The sequence below is a fragment of the Pleurodeles waltl genome, chromosome 3_1 (assembly GCF_031143425.1).
Source record: "Pleurodeles waltl isolate 20211129_DDA chromosome 3_1, aPleWal1.hap1.20221129, whole genome shotgun sequence".
NCBI lineage: Eukaryota > Metazoa > Chordata > Amphibia > Caudata > Salamandridae > Pleurodeles > Pleurodeles waltl.
The window spans coordinates 793,450,857-793,467,192 of NC_090440.1; the positions used below are offsets into that span (position 1 = coordinate 793,450,857).

At 46.1% G+C, this 16,336-nt stretch overlaps 1 protein-coding gene across 2 annotated transcripts in view; it reads left to right on the forward strand.

Annotated features, from left to right (window-relative positions):
• Positions 1–1,699: 1,699 nt before the first annotated feature.
• Positions 1,700–16,336, forward strand: part of DENND5A (DENN domain containing 5A) — a 298,910-nt gene continuing 284,273 nt past the window's right edge. The window contains exon 1 of one of the 2 annotated variants that reach the window (XM_069223636.1): positions 1,700–2,072. In XM_069223636.1, the coding sequence (XP_069079737.1) occupies positions 1,958–2,072 (115 nt within the window). In that variant the 5' untranslated portion in view covers positions 1,700–1,957. The remainder of the gene's footprint in view (positions 2,073–16,336) is intronic. The other variant, XM_069223637.1, reaches the window with a different exon arrangement.

Consider the following 16,336-nt stretch of genomic DNA (forward strand, 5'->3'; position numbering starts at 1 on the left):
ATAAGAAAATAGCTCCATAACCACTTCCCCCCTACAGATTATGAACATGGAACTATCATTCATAGCTCTGACACCAATGCATGTGATCCAATAGACGTCTAGCAATACCTCCATGGTTACTAACATGTAGGATGTCCACTCAGATGACACATTACAGAGGCCTATGTCCATCCCTTACTTAACAAAGGGGGTACACCTTGTAACAGGTCTGATTAAGTTTTGGAAGTATGGCATGTGAAATGCCAGGTGGACATCACAACCTCACATGATGCTGTCACTCATCAGAAATCTTTTTTTAAATAGGAATGACTTCAAATAGTCAGACTTTATGCTGCACGTAGACATGGATTAAGGGACATTGGGCAAAGACCTGGTCATCTTATCCATCATTATATTTGGAGTATTAACCTGTAGGTGGGAAGGAACAAACAGCAGGGCATGAAAAGCTGTATAGTGGTACACATATGACACAGTCACAAGTGCATCACCAAATGCTTCTGTACAGAGGGGACAAAATAGGAGAGTAATAGGTCCATATACAAATTAGAATGTGCACACCTGTCTACCCATGTTGGGGACTGTACATCAATGTGTACCTTGGAAATCTTTGACCCTTTGCACTTACCACATTGTCACAGCTTAGAATCTTACGCATCATACGCTAAACTGGTAAGTATAATTTTATTAATTTTGATTACCATATTTATTTTCTGATATGTTTGTGAATCAATATGGTTATTGTCAATAATATGTAATTGATACCTCCGTTAAACCTAGGATCTACTACACTGCCTTTGCCACGGTAAAATGAATGATGCTGTTGACGAATAAGATCCCTTACCACAAGTAGGTGACTTGACATAATGGGTACATTCAGGCTATTGTTTGTCAGTGGGTTTCCCATAAAGATTGGTTTTACTGCCCTCCCTTTATTGCTGAGCTAAGCTGACACCTTCTGTACCACTTTGTGCTGTGAGCGCAGTGCTCCAAGTGGAAAGAGACTGGTGCACACCAACTCGCCGATCAATACACTTCTTACTCATCCACTTATTCATGCACTCTTTCACTCACCCAGCTATCCATTCATTTATGAATATACTCGCCTGTCTATGCATTAGCTATCTCTCACTCAGCAATACGTTCATTTACCAATCCATCTACACACAGTTACTGGTTGAGTAACACACATTCATCTGAAAGATATACTTATCCATCCACACTCATCCACCCAGTCATTCACCAGTCCATTCACCCATCAATTCACCCACTAACTCATCCACATAAGCACTCTCCCATCACTATGATTGTATGATCTTTGGCTGCTAGGGGAGAATAATATTACATTGTTTTGTAACAAATTAGTTTCCGTACCACTGACTGGTTATGTAAAGAAATCTGACTGGATTTATAGAGAGAAAAGACATAATTGGCCGTGCATGGAAGAACTGAGATTTGCAGCTGGTGATGCACTGCATTTCCCTTGTCAAAACGAGTAATATGATTTTTATCTAATTTCGTAAGTAAAATATGAGGCATTCTCATCTACACAAATACTAAAAACCCTTAATTCACGACAGAAGAGGGCAGCTGGGATGCGGCAGGGTCACATCTGTGGCTCAGGCACATACAGCGTCCCCAAAAGCTCCAAGCTTTTAATAGCACAGAGGATAACGTCATCCTCCCCTCAAACCGAGCATGCGCGATATATTTTTTTTCTATCTGTATTTTGTTGTTGTTGCTGCTGCTTTTCCCTCAAGACGCCTTGAAAACAGCTGGCGAGGGGAAGAAGCCCAGCATGCAGTGCGCCTGGTCCCCGGGTCGGCTTCATAATGGCAGAGGAGGCCAGAACGCCGCAGCCAGCACCCGCCTGACATTGACAGCCCGGAGCCGCGGCGCGGAGTGATCTCTGTGCAGCGGCCCGAGGAAGATCCCGGAGCTGCCCTCTCCCGGAGCCACCATGAGCGGCGGAGGGGGAGGTGGCGGCGGCAACATTGCTCCTGGGCGCTTCGCCGATTACTTTGTTATAAGCGGGCTGGACACGGACACCGGGTTGGAACCGGACGAGCTTTCTGGTGAGTGCAAACCGGCTGGAGGACACTACTATATAGGAGTGATGCTGCAGATGGAGACAAACTCAGATTGAGTCTTTGCCCGAGGTGCTAGGGTTTCATTGAGGCTGCAAGTAACGGTGCACAGGCTCCCCAACAGCTGGCACAGGAAAGTGCCAGCGCTCAGTGCAAGGACTGGCAGGGAGACAGGAGTCCACCCCCTTCCTCCCAGACCCGCACATACTGTCACGGGGTAAAGATAATCTGTTCACTGCTACTGTCTAATTACAGGGAACACCCGAGAATGGGCAGTGGGGGATGGTGCTTTTGCCTCCGCCCCAGATTAACGCAAAGTGACATGTCAACGTCTCGCTTATTGACAGAGACCATTTGTGGTCTGTGGTGACACCCTCGGCTGCAAATTCCAAAAGCGCCAAATTCGTAAAGTTGTGTGAATCAGTTTTCTTGGATGAAGGATACTCTATACTAGTCATCCATACGTGGTCCCTTCTTGATGCGTTGAACACACAGTGCAGTATTCTGTTGGTTTATACCCGTCCTTCATCTCCCTTCAGCAAGCGCGTGAAGTAGGCTAGCTGTGCAGGGTGCGCTATACAAATGACATGTAAGAGACCACAGTTTCCCAACCCTAATCCTTATCTTCCATCCTGTCGCGTGGTTTGTCAGTGTCTGTAATCTCTGTCTAAAACATAAAGAGGGTACACTAATCTCAGGTGGATGGACATCTATTCGCTTGATCACCTTTCTGACTCCGCAATCTTTTTGTGCCTGTTTGGAAATGGCCGTTTTTTGTTCTTTTTGGAAGCCTGCATCCATCTTTTTACACAGAAGTATGGCATATATGCAGGCCTGAAAAAATCATGATATTACCAGACCTGCAGATCTAGTGACTTAAATAACCTACTCAGCCACTGGTGTTATGTGATTGTGCGGCCGCTGCGATTTTCACATAATTATGGATTTGCTGCATTTGCCACACAATCCATCATCTGCCGTATAATCAGCAGATTTTAACAAAAAAATTGTTTCCAGTTCAAACGGTTCAAAAGTAACTAAATATGTGACAACACTTGTTGCTGCAAAGTGAAAAGGCCTTTGCAAAGCTGGATTGGTCAGCTTTCTGTTGCTCATTGCTACATTTGTAGTGTTAAATTGGTACTAATGAGGTGCACCCAACGACCAGAGAAAGTTACCAAGTTTAAAAATGACAAAATAATGAAGTAATATTATTGCAAAATGTGCCGCATAATTTGCCTTTTCTTGTTGCATAATTTACTCAACCCTTCCACATAATTTGGACTGCTCCTGCTGCATGAGTCCAGTGGCTCTGCTCCTATTTCATTAACAGCATTGTCATTGAGGCGGGGCTAGAATGCTTCTCTAATCATGGTTCAAAACTAGCACTTTGGGTGAATGTAACTAAAGCATGAAGTATTAGCTTACTGTCATTTCCAATCACCACAATTTACTCTGAAATAGCCACAAAGTTGCCAAGTGTCATGCAGTTTTACCGATAAAACTATATATTGTGCAAACAGTAATGTTTGGAAATTGAGTTTCTGCAAATATTTGTCATTTGGACACCACCAATGTAAAGTGTTCTTAGTTGTTTTGCTCCCGTTTAAATCTTTGCATCATATTTCTGAATTACAAAAGAGTGCATTTCTAATTCATAATACTATGTTTTGAAATATGTGTACTATTTATTTAGAAGCTATATAAATGTTGTGTTGGAATAAAAACTGACACCCTACAGCTGTTTGTGATTGTCAGACAGCATATTTTACAAAATCATCTAACTATGGTAAGAGAAAAAAGTAAACACGATTTTTGAGGATAAGATAAGCAGCACTTAGCAAAAAGACAAACTGATGCTTGACTGCTGTCCTTTAACACACAGCAAATGTGTCAAGATAAAACAATCTTTAAATGCATCTTTATTGCTCATTCATTTTCTGAATGAACAGAACACCTGTTTGCTCACCAGAATTGACCAGTAGATCCTAAAAATAGCTCGACCTGATAAAATCGTGTTCGCCATAGTGAGTGGGCAAGTAGATTTTTCGAGGCCTGACATGCCCTCCATTCACCCCAAGATGTCTCTCATTTCATGCAATTGGTGCTACAATTACTCCTGTTTTCCCAAAGATCTGCTGGTTCCCTGCACTAAAAGGCATTTTAGGACACAATGAGTGAGATGAGTGTCAAATTCTATGAGGTAATAATAATTCTATAAGCAAACTTTGCATATTAAGCACTTTGGATGAAGCAGTATATTGATACTACTAACAATAATACAAATAATAATACTACAACAGTATCTATTTTTAGGGTCGAGACAGCGCTACCATGCGCTTGCGCATGTGTATCGCTTGCGAGATGCTTTAGTAGTGAGAAAAGGGCTTGGAGCCTCATCCATGTCACGTCAGTGTCTTTCATCGGTTCGTGGGCTTGCCTTTTAAAATCGGCTTGCTTTCATTAGTGGAAGGCATGCATACGTCATGCCTTTTCCTGTGATTAGCCCTTCTCGAGCGCAGTGACCAAGTATTGAAAACATACGAGGCTCGCTTTTTTCCCTCCAGTTTGTGGACTACTATTTATCTTTTTTTGTAGCGTGATCTCGCTTGCCAGAAGTCGAGCGCTTTGCATGACATCAACCATGTTACATAGTTAACTGCACTTTTGCTGGTTAATTGCACTTTTGCCGATAGGTTTCACTACAAGTGAACTGTAGCAGCGCGATCGCGCTCTTTTTTTTCCATTTTATGTGGCAAGAAAAGTCCGGTTGGGAGTTTACAACTGCTAATAGCTCTAACTCGGAGAAATGCGAGACCCGTTGCATTGCAAATGCTTGTTTTTACTATTATTGTTAATAATATAATCACAAGTAATACCTTTTTTAGGTCAAGCCTAGACAGCGCTTGTGCCATCTCGAGACATGTAGTATCTGCTCTGTGGGCTTAGAGCCCGCTACTTGCTTGCTATTTATTTGTTAACGTGTCCTTTAAATATCCTTCTTTCCAAGTGGTTACTGTTTGTTCCCACCCTTTTGTTTTTTATTCAGGCCTACGGAGCAGCGTCCCAGTACTTGTCACTTTTCACATATCCTTTTTTAGTGTCTGCCTCGGGACTCTTTTTTCGATTGGGAATCTGCATTTCAGAGGAGTGTTCCTGTTTTGACTAGCTCTCACTCCTCTCTTTCTTGCCCCCTCCCCAGCCAGGCCCTGCCGGTTTGTTCTCTTACCCTACCCTGCTCATTGATGTTGCCGACTAGCTAGTTAACAGCATTCGGTATCGCCACTTTTAATCACCACTTTCAAAACACCCAGCTTTAACCATGCTCCGCACAGGGCTCCTGGGACTTTGCTTGATGCTCTCCTGTCTGCCTCACCTGGTCACCAGCTTGTCGGTTGCAGCGGCGCCAAACCTGGAGCCTGACATCCAGTACAACTTACAGGCATTCCACATTTGGGCTATACCATCATGTTTAGTTAGTAATCGAGCATCCACTGCGGTACATTTAGTCGCAGTCTTTAGGACTTATGAAGCAGCCCCGCTCCTCGCCCCTGTTGCTTTTGTATACATCATTCCACCCCACCCCATGTTGCTATCACATTCGTCCACCCACCCTTCCCTGTGTTACCTCTGCGCTCACCGCCCAACCCTCCCCCTTGTTATTATTCTCTGACCAGTGTCCAGCCTGTCGCACGCAGCAGAAACAGTCCTACTCCAGTCCGAACATGCGCTGCGCAGGCCTCGTGGGACTTTGTTCCAGGCCCCCTCACCCGGTCCACAGCTTGCTGCAACGCTGTCGGAACAAGGAACTCGTGCCCCGTCCGCATATCACCCCGCCGCCCTACGGTTCCGCAAAACGCAGTTGTCAAAGATAACAGGTCCCAAAGGCGAGACCTATTGTCTTTGCCAATCCTTTTTATAACTGTTGTTATTAGTGAACTATTAAAATAGTAATCATATAATAGTTCAGTAACTTAACAGTCATAATATATTATAATTATCACTTATAATAAAAAGAATAATGTTAACAATAGCAATGATATCACAATATACTTATCATTATTGCTGTTATTATTATTCGCAGAATAATAAACATTCACGTTTAATTATTTGATCTACTAACGTGAGTGCTGTAGGGAGACAGCAGCTGGGCCCATATCTTGAACGTCACATCAGATCTGTTTGCCAGCTGCGAATCGCTTGGTTTGTAATAAATTCCCCCTCGGTCCTCTGCCTCACCCAGGAATCACCTCCCTCGACCTACATCCAAACCACTGGCCTACTGAGAATGCAGACACACGGTTCTGTTCTAGAATCCCACAGTATGGACCAGTGTTATTCCCAAAGTGGCGCCCGCGGCTCCTGGAGAGAGGAGTCGGCGTGTGCTGCAACTGCTGCGGGCGCGTGTCCCCACCGCACGCCCAGCCCCCTCCCGAGGATGCTGCATGCACCTTTCGTCCTAGCAGCACTCTGCTCAGCCCCCGCCCCCGTCCTCAGTCTCACCCTCCTACCCAGTGCCATCTAAGGACGCCAGGCTGATAGCTCAGACCTGCCAGGCGCGTCTGTCTTCACATCACCAGATCAGAGGGGCCCCACCGAGGAGACGGGGACCAATACCGCCGTGTGCCTGTGACAGCACATGCATCTATTCACAATCAAGTGCATTCTGCAGCATTTGTTTGCATGGGGTGATGTCAGTGCTCCGGTTGTGAAGAACAAACAGCTTCTTCATGCAGACAGATGCTGTCTGTTCCCTGCCGAGATCACGGGGGCTGTGCTTGATGTTAAATCTAACAGCGAAATCTAAGGACATGCAAAGAAACGCACAGCAGACCCGTAAACGAGATGCTGGCTACATCGTCACGTCATGCACTTGAAGTATTTAGATAAAACGTAGTGTGATAATCTTCTTGCCTTTACCCATTTCTTCTTCTTCTTTTAAGCCTAGCATTAGCCAACGCCTTTTGGTTTATAAATCTATGTATAATATACTCTCTTATGTAAGAGTCTTTCAGCAAGCTTTCTTCATTCATTGGTCTGTTGGTACGTCATTCATATTTTTCTTCCCCTCATTACGGCTTACAGCGGGTGGTAGTGGATGAGCCCACTTCATCCATTGGCTAACTTCACTGTTAGCAAGGACATTCTTCCCTTTCACAAGGAGCACATTTTCACACAAAATAGGTCCCTTCAGTACCAGAGACTACTATGACAATGTGTTCTTTTCAACAAAAAATGTTTTTAGCAAATTATTTCTATGTTTTGCAATAGCCAAGACCTTTTGAATTTACCACAAGTTTACTTATAATATACTCACGTTTAGTGGCTTCCAGCCAGCACTCTCCAATCATTGGTCTATTATTGTGTCATTCACATATTTCTTTCATTCAGTACAGCATACAGCATTGGACAGTGGTCCGCCCTCTTGAGCCATTGGTTAATTTTACTGCGAGTGATGGCATTCCGCCCTTCACAAGAAGCACATCCAAGCACAAAATATTTCCTTTAAGTTCAAACACTAATAAAGCAGGTCCAAATTTCCCTTCCTCGGGTATGCCCAAAAGTGTTGATTTGAAAAGTGGGTAGTCAGGTGGGGGTTTGGACCAGTTTTCCCCAGGGGAAACAAGCATCTGGAAGTACTAAAGTTGAGAACCCACTTAGATCATTTTAAGAGTTGTAGTACGATTTCAGGTAGCATGCAGACAATAATACGTCAGATCCCCGTTATTTGGTTCAGGTGCATTTATTAATTCCCGACATGGGAAAAATTCTGAAAGTTGCAAGAAGAGACAGCCGACACGTGTTTCGCCCCTTGTGGTGTGTTCACCTAGGGCTTTCTCAAGGCATTAAGTTATTAATCAGAGTATGTTAATTTCTTAAATGCAGACAATCTGTTTTCTAATACCGGAATCCTAGAAGTGACCATGAAGTCGGAAAAACGGCGTACTAGTTAGGCGCCATATTCACGTTCTGTGAAATTTGGTGTGATCATGCATTTTGAAAAAATCAATCACACTCCTTACCCTATTTCTGGGGGATTCATGCGTCATGCATGTCTGACAGGGGTGCCTTGGAGTGTTGGCAGCCAATCAGAGCTGTGCATTTCCCTGCACAAGCTTGTCATTAGTCAGGAAGTTCTCGCGGCCAGAGATATACAAATATGGATTTCCTTTAATATCTCAAAAACTGCTGAATAGATTTACACCAAATACGCGAAAGCATAATCTGTGTACTAAAAGCTATCTGTCTGCCAAATCTGGTGTAATTCAGTCCAGTAGTTTGGGCTGTAGCCTTGTTCGAAGGTCCAATGGGAATTAATATGGGGAAAGCAACTTTTTTCACCCCCCACCTTTTTTCTCGGCCCCCACTTGATGGATCACCCTCAGACTTTCCGAGCGCAACAAGAATCACTGGGACACTTTTTTGGGGGAAAAGTTTGTGAAGATTCGTCAAACGGTGGCAAAGATATAGGCAGGACAAAAAACGCCTTTTCTATGGAAACATGGCCCTAACTATAAGTACCTAGTGGCGACCGCAGCCTAAGGTAACTATAACCCGCTCTTCCTCCTTGTCTTCAATAATTTGACTCCTAATGTTACATTGATATTTTTATTGACGTTATAAACGTTGTCATGGATGCTGTAATATCTGGGGTAATTTTAAAATATAATTCTTAACTATAACATCCCTGTAACCTTTATTTTTTTCAGTGAATTTGTATGTTTTTTTTAAACATAAAGTCATTTTCATTACTATGTTAATCCAACCACCGCCGTGCACCATGCACGGCAGGGGATGGCCACTGGTCCTGGCCTTCGGCCACTCCCTACAACCAACCTCCCTAATCTCCCAACCACACAGCCTGTGGCCATGCGCAGTAGAAGTTGACCACAGGGCCTGTCTCTCTGGGTGTGAGAATAGGTGTGAGAGGGTGAATCTGGGTGTGAGAGTGGCTGTGAGTGTGTGTCTGGTTGGGAGAGTGGGTGTGAGAGTGTCTGATTGCATTCCAGTAGCGGAAAGATGTATTCACCGCCACAAAGGATTTCAGATTGTTTTTCAATATGGAATCGCCAAGTGAGCACACTTGCTTTGCCTTCTCCAAGCCCAAGAGTTAGGACCAGGGCCGGCCTTTGCACTGGTGGCGCCCTTTGCGACAATGTTGGCATCCCCATAATGACCACCTCCACCACGGATTTCCTCACTCCCATCCCTTAACAGTTCCCCTCAAGTCCCATAAACAAACTCTCTTAGATGCATTTAATTAGTTTTATAGCGCCCCTCATACCACTATGGGATGTCAGGACAATTTACTTTGCACACACATTACACAGAGACAATCAATCATAGATGTGTAAATGAGCGTATAAGAAATACTACATAAGACACAACACTACAAGGCGTATGAGTCACATGGCATCCATACTGTTAGGCTGTATGGTAGAAGAGTGCTTGGTCTGGAGAAGCACAAACTCAGAATTTAAAAAGTAACACCATGGTTGGGAGTTCTCTTGAATAATAAGAATTGATTTCTACCTAAATGAACCCTTTTTGCAACATTAGGATGATGAAAGACTGGAGAAAAAAACATAACTCTCTTATCTATACTATGCAGTATGCACACAGTTTCTTTATGACTTACTGTTCTATATTAGGATTTTAACTTATAAACTGCAAGTAACAAAAGGACATCTCTGAGAAAAGCAGTAACCCACTGACCTATTTGCATTATATGCACTCTGTGATGTGCATGGTACACATTCTTTGCAGCAGGAATATTAACCCTATGTGCTACCTTGAAGCTTCCACTAGAGAAAACTCTGATCTCTCTCCAAGTACAACATTAATCACCAGAGTTTTCTAGACATTTTTATTGTTGCCTGAAAATTGCTGAAGGCAAGGAACACCGCAGCAGGTGCTTTTAAAACCATAATGTACCTGCAAACACGGCGTCACCACCATAAGTCAGCACCCGGGGCAGTGGCACCGGTCGCACCGCACTAGAACCGGCCCGGGTTAGGATCATTTGTCCTTTTCAGAAGTGGAACTTCAACTGTGACAACTGCTATGTTTATATTTGTAAGTGCTTCCTGTTGACATTTAATTTCTGTGAAAAGAGAATCATGGCCAGAACGGAAGCACACCTGCTCGTTTATCCAACAAGAGTCCACAGTTTAGCACAAAATGTCTATCCAGCTGGAGCATTTTTTACTGCTTAGGTAGTAAGTGCTACATTGTTGGTAAATGTCAATTGTGGGGGAGGGGCCGTGTGGCCCCCTCTCCCTTGGACGATTTTGGTGCCGGGGACCCCATCCCCCGAGACCCACTATAATTCCTTGAGGGGCCTGGCCTTTAATTATTTTTTTTGGGGGGGAAGGGGATGCGCCAATTTTGGCCCGAGGGACCCCATCCACTGGGGGCCCAGTCATCTGTCCTCGGTGCCCTGCAGGGCAACCAGTGTGCATTGGGGGCTGCTGTGGGAGTCTCAAGGCCCCGTGGACTCAGCTGGCTCCCTGTCTCCTGCTGGAGCCGGCATTGCTTTTGCAGACAGGAAGATGCTAAAGATGTAGCTACCTTTATGCAAGAGCAATTGTTTCCTAGGATTCCCTGCCCGCATCTCTGCAGGCAGGGAAACCTCCCCTTCCAGCCAGTGAGAGCTGTTTGACAGCTCTCACTTGCTTGAATCGGAGTGTTTGCTTTGACTTGCTGGGAGCTGTCTAAGCTCCCGCCAAGTCAGAGCAAACAGCTATGTCCCCGGGGGTGGGCACCCAGGGATATAGCAAGAGCTGGCTCTGGGTGATGGCAGTCTCCAGGGCCAATAGTGGCTTCTTGAGGGGGTCACGTGACCCCCACAACATTAGAATCTGCCCCGGGGCCGGGGATCTGCAACGGACGCACTTCATACTTTCATTTTAACCCTGGGGAGGTGGCTGTCCCCAGGGCTGTGGGGGAGGGGGCTTGCGGGCCCCCACATATAATTTAATATTAACCCCAGGAAGGTGGCACACCCCCAGGGTGCAGGGGGGCCACGCAGCCCCATGTTAATTTAATCTTTAGCCCCAGGGAGGTGGCGGTCCCCAGGGCTCTCTGGTAGGCCGTACGGGCCTCCCCCATATCAAATTATAGTTTTGCCCCAGGAAGGTGGTGGTTCCCATGGTGCGGGGTGGGCACGCCCCCCCCTGTATATTAGCCTCTGATCGATCCGGGGAGGGGCAGTCCCCAGGGCAAATACAAGCGCTCGGAGGAGGCCCTGTGCATCCCCCTTCTTTTCAAATCCCCCAATGCCCCTGGAATCTGATCCACCCAGGGCAAATAAAAGAATAAAAAGGGTGGGAGACTGCCCTTTTAAAAAAAAATAAATAATGGGAAGATCTGCGGATTGGGATCTGTGGATTTTCCTGACATTAAAAAAAATGCTTTTTAGCCCTGCGGGGTCTGTAAGGGACCCCAATAGCAAGGCTAGGGGCTCAGGGTGACCCTACCCTGGCCCCTTTTCTTTTTTTTTCACTTCATTTACGGGACTCGGCTTCAATAAGGAAGTGTTGGCAGCCAATCAGCACTGGGCCAGTTTAACCTGTGGAATATCCGTGTACCCAGATATCTCAACTTTTTGCCCTGAAACAACTGACCGCATTTTCACAAAATCACAAAAACAATGCTTTCTGGACCAAGAGCTAGATTTCTGCCAAATTTGGTGTAATTCTGTCGAGCAGTTCGGGCAGTAGTCGTGTTCAAAATCCCTAAGGGGAAAAGCATGGGAAAAATTTGTTTTGGGACCCCCCCACCCTTTTGCTTAGTCCCCACTTGACGGATCACCCCGAAACTTTTAATACAGCAGCTAAACCTACCAAAGTGTCAGTTTTAAATATTTTTTGAAGATTCGTCAAGCAGCACCAAAGTTATTGGCAAAACAAAAACGCTGTTCCTATGAAAACTAGGTCCTAACTATACACCAGCAGGTGAGATGTATATATGTGTGTGTGTGTGTGTGTGTGTGTGTTTGCGTGTGTGTAAGGAAATTCCTCCTTGGCATGGTTACCCCCTAGCTTTTTGCCTTTGCTTATGCTAAGTTATGACTTGAAAGTGTGCTGGGACCCTGCTAACCAGGCACAGCACCAGTGTTCTTTCCCTAAACTATACCTTTGTCTCCACAATTGGCACAACCCCGGCACTCAGGTAAGTCCCTTGTAACTGGTACCCCTGGTACCAAGGGCTCTGGTGCCAGGGAAGGTCTCTAAGGGCTGCAGCATGTCTTATGCCACCCTAGGGACCCCTCACTCAGCACATACACAATGCTTCACAGCTTGTGTGTGCTGGTGGGGAGAAAATGACTAAGTCGACATGGCTCTCCCCTCAGAGTTCCATGCCAGCCTCACACTGCCTGTGGCATAGGTAAGTCACCTCTCTAGCAGGCCTTACAGCTCTAAGGCAGGGTGCACTATACCACAGGTGAGGGCATATGTGCAGGAGCACTATGCCCCTACAGTGTCTAAGCAAAACCTTAGACATTGTAAGTGCAGGGTAGCCGTAAGAGTGTATGGTCTGGGAGTTTGTCAAACACGAACTCCACAGTTCCATAATGGCTACACTGAAAACTGGGAAGTTTGGTATCAAACTTCTCAGCACAATAAATGCACTGTTATGCCAGTGTGCAATTTATTGTAACATGCACCCAGAGGGCATCTTAAAGATGACCCCTGAGTACCTACCCGACTTCTAGTGTAGGCTGACCAGTTTCTGCCAGCCTGCCACACACCAGACATGTTGCTGGCCACATGGGGAGAGTGCCTTTGTCACTCTGTGGCCAGGAACAAAGCCTGTACTGGGTGGAGATGCTTCTCACCTCCCCCTGCAGGAACTGTAACACCTGGCGGTGGCCTCAAAGGCTCCCCCTTTTGTTACAGCGCCCCAGGGCATCCCAGCTAGTGGAGATGCCCGCCCCTCCAGCCACTGCCCCCACTTTTGGCGGCAAGGCTGGAGGAGATAATGAGAAAAACAAGGAGGAGTCACCCACCAGTCAGGACAGCCCCTAAGGTGTCCTGAGCTGAGGTGACCCCTGCCTTGAGAAATCCTCCATCTTGAGCTTGGAGGATTCCCCCAATAGGATTAGGGATGTGCCCTCCACGCCACAGGGAGGAGGCACAAAGAGGGTGTAGCCATCCTCAAGGACAGTAGCCATTGGCTACTGCCCTCCCAGACCTAAACACACCCCTAAATTCAGTATTTAGGGGCTCCCCAGATCCCAGGAAATCAGATTCCTGCAACCTGAAGAAAGAAGGACTGTTGACCTACTAACCTGCAGAGAAGGAGGAAGAGGACAACTGCTTTGGCCCCAGCCTTCCCGGCCTGTCTCCAACTTCGAAAACCTGCTCCAGCGACGCATCTGACAGGGACCAGCGACCTCTGAAGCCTCAGAGGACTGCCCTGGACTACAGGACCAAGAAACTCCAGTGAACAGCGGTCCTGTTCAAAACCAGCTACTTCTTTGCAACAAAGAAGCAACTTCCAAAGACTTCACATTTCCCGCTGGAAGTGTGAAACTCTACACTCTGCACCCGACGCCCCTGGCTCGACCTGCAGAAAACCAACACTTCAGGGAGGACTCCCCGGCGACTGCGAGCCCGTGAGTAACCAGAGACAACCCCTCTGAGCCCCCACAGCGACACCTGCAGAGAGAATCCAGAGGCTCCTCCTGACCGCGACTGCCTTTAACAAGGGACCCGACGCCTGGAACCAACACTGCACCCTCAGCCCCCAGGACCTGAAGGAACCCACTTCGACGCAGGAGTGACCTCCAGGCGACCCTCTGCCTAGCCCAGGTGGTGGCTGTCCCGAGAAGCCCCCCGTGCCTGCCTGCACCGCTAGAGTGACCCCCGGGTCCCTCCATTGTTTCCTACCTGAAACCCGACGCCTGCTTTGCACACTGCACCTGGCCGCCCCTGTGCCGCTGAGGGTGTGTTTTGTGTGCCTAATTGTGTCCCCCCCAGTGCTCTACAAAACCCCCCTGGTCTGCCCCCCGAGGACGCAGGTACTTACCTGCTGGCAGACTGATACCGGAGCACCCCTGTTCTCCATAGGCGCCTATGTGTTTTGGGCACCTCTTTAGCCTCTGCACCTGACCAGCCCTGAGCCACTGGTGTGGTAGCTTTGGGGCTGCCTTGAACCCCCAACGGTGGGCTGCCTATGCCCCAGGACTGAGACTTGTAAGTGTTTTACTTACCTCCGAATCTAACCTTTACTTACCTCCTCCAGGAACTGTTGATGTTTGCACTGCGTCCACTTTGAAAATAGCTTATTGCCATTTTTACAAAGACTGTACATGATATTGTTTTCATTCAAAGTTCCTAAAGTTTCTAAGTGAAGTACCTTACATGTAAAGTATTAACTGTAAATCTTGAACCTGTGGTTCTTAAAATAAACTAAGAAAATATATTTTTCTATATAAAAACCTATTGGCCTGGAGTAAGTCTTTGAGTGTGTGTTCCTCATTTATTGCCTGTGTGTGTACAACAAAAGCTTAACACTACCCTCTGATAAGCCTACTGCTCGACCACACTACAACAAAATAGAGCATTAGAATGATCTAATTTTGCCACTATCTTACCACTAAGGGGAACCCTTGGACTCTGTGCACACTATGTCTTACTTTGAAATAGTATATACAGAGGCAGCTTCCTACAATGAGGCTCTGAAATATTGAATGGGCCAGGGCTGTATGAAGCCTGCTTACCAAGGTCCAGGATGGTGCCCACGTGCTGAGGAACATGATCCTCAGGATTGCTGTTTGCTGAACAGGGGCTATTCCTGCACTCTGCAGGTGAGAAATGTTCTCGAAGTGGAAGCCCACTTGGAAAGGGAACAATCAATGGAGGGGGAGGCCCTTGATTCCTGACTCGACTAACATGGAGCTGACTGCCTCAGGCTCCAGCAACTCTGTCTCAGCTTTCTGAGTGTGGTGGCTTGGTGGAGGCTGCAGCAATGTATCCTATGCATGGCAAGGGAAAACCAATCTTGGCACCTGACGCAGGTAAAGAGGCTTCCATGGCTTCTGTTGTGAGGCATATATTGGGGCACCTGTGGTGAGATCTGAATGCCAGAACGAGGATGGGAACTCCTGTGCTTCCCCTTGAATAACTGAAGTTTAGAGCACAATATCCAGCACATCTTCCCCAGTGCTGACCTCAGGAACATAACAGGCAAAGTTTGTGCCATCTAAGGCATCAGAGGTACACAGTAAGTTCCCCCATTGGTAGTTGCTGCCTGAAAGATATGAAGAGTGGCGGCAGTGGCCTCTGTCAGTTCACCGTAGGCACCTGCAATTCTCCTGGTAGCCAGAAAGTAAATAAGACAAAAAACAAAATGGTGAAGTACAAACTACCTAAGCCTACGCAGACCAAAAAAGAGTTACAGCATGCAGGAAGAATGGGGTGGTAAGCAGATGGATACATAGGCCCAGAGCGACTGCCTACAGATGAGGTTGGAAAAGCCCTCCTTATTGGTCCTTTAAGTGCCATCATGATGCAAAGAAATGTCAGTGTGGGCTTTTGATAGGACACAAGGCTCATCCTGTTTCATTATTTGCTTACAGCATTCCAGTGGCTGTATTGGATTTAGCACTTTAATAAATAACATGGTTACAGATATAAAAAAATATATATTGGATGTTCTCATGGTTGAGCATGCTATTATCAGCAATTGATGCAGTTCTACTTGATTGAATTGTGAACGCCGTGCCCTCTCATTTTTCAGACTCAGAGAAATACTCTGATATTAAACCTCTGATTATCAATATGGGCAGAAGAGATAATTTACATGTAGATATGAGATAGAGAGGGTTGGGAACTTAGACTATTTTTGTGTCTGGCTCTGTTCTTCATAATCTTCACCACAACAGCAAAATGACAAATCATCCATTACTTTCACCAGTGGAGATTTTTTTTCACACATTTGTGGTAAGGCATGTGCTTGGAAGGGAGTGGAAGGAATGTCACATTAACGCCCACCTTCAAATGATGCCCTTATGTTCTGGAGATCCCAACAATATTGAGTGGGCTCAATGCTCGCTCCATCAGGAATGTCAGTGTGAAAAGTTTCAGCCAGCACAGCTAAACCCTCAAAGGGCACAGGAACAGACCATTATATATTTTTGGCAGGTGTTCTCTCGCTTAATTTCCTCTAAATATAGCTCTTGCTGCTGCTGAATAGGTTAAGGAGTATAATTTTTGTCTGGATGTTGGAATTCTGGAATATTTGCA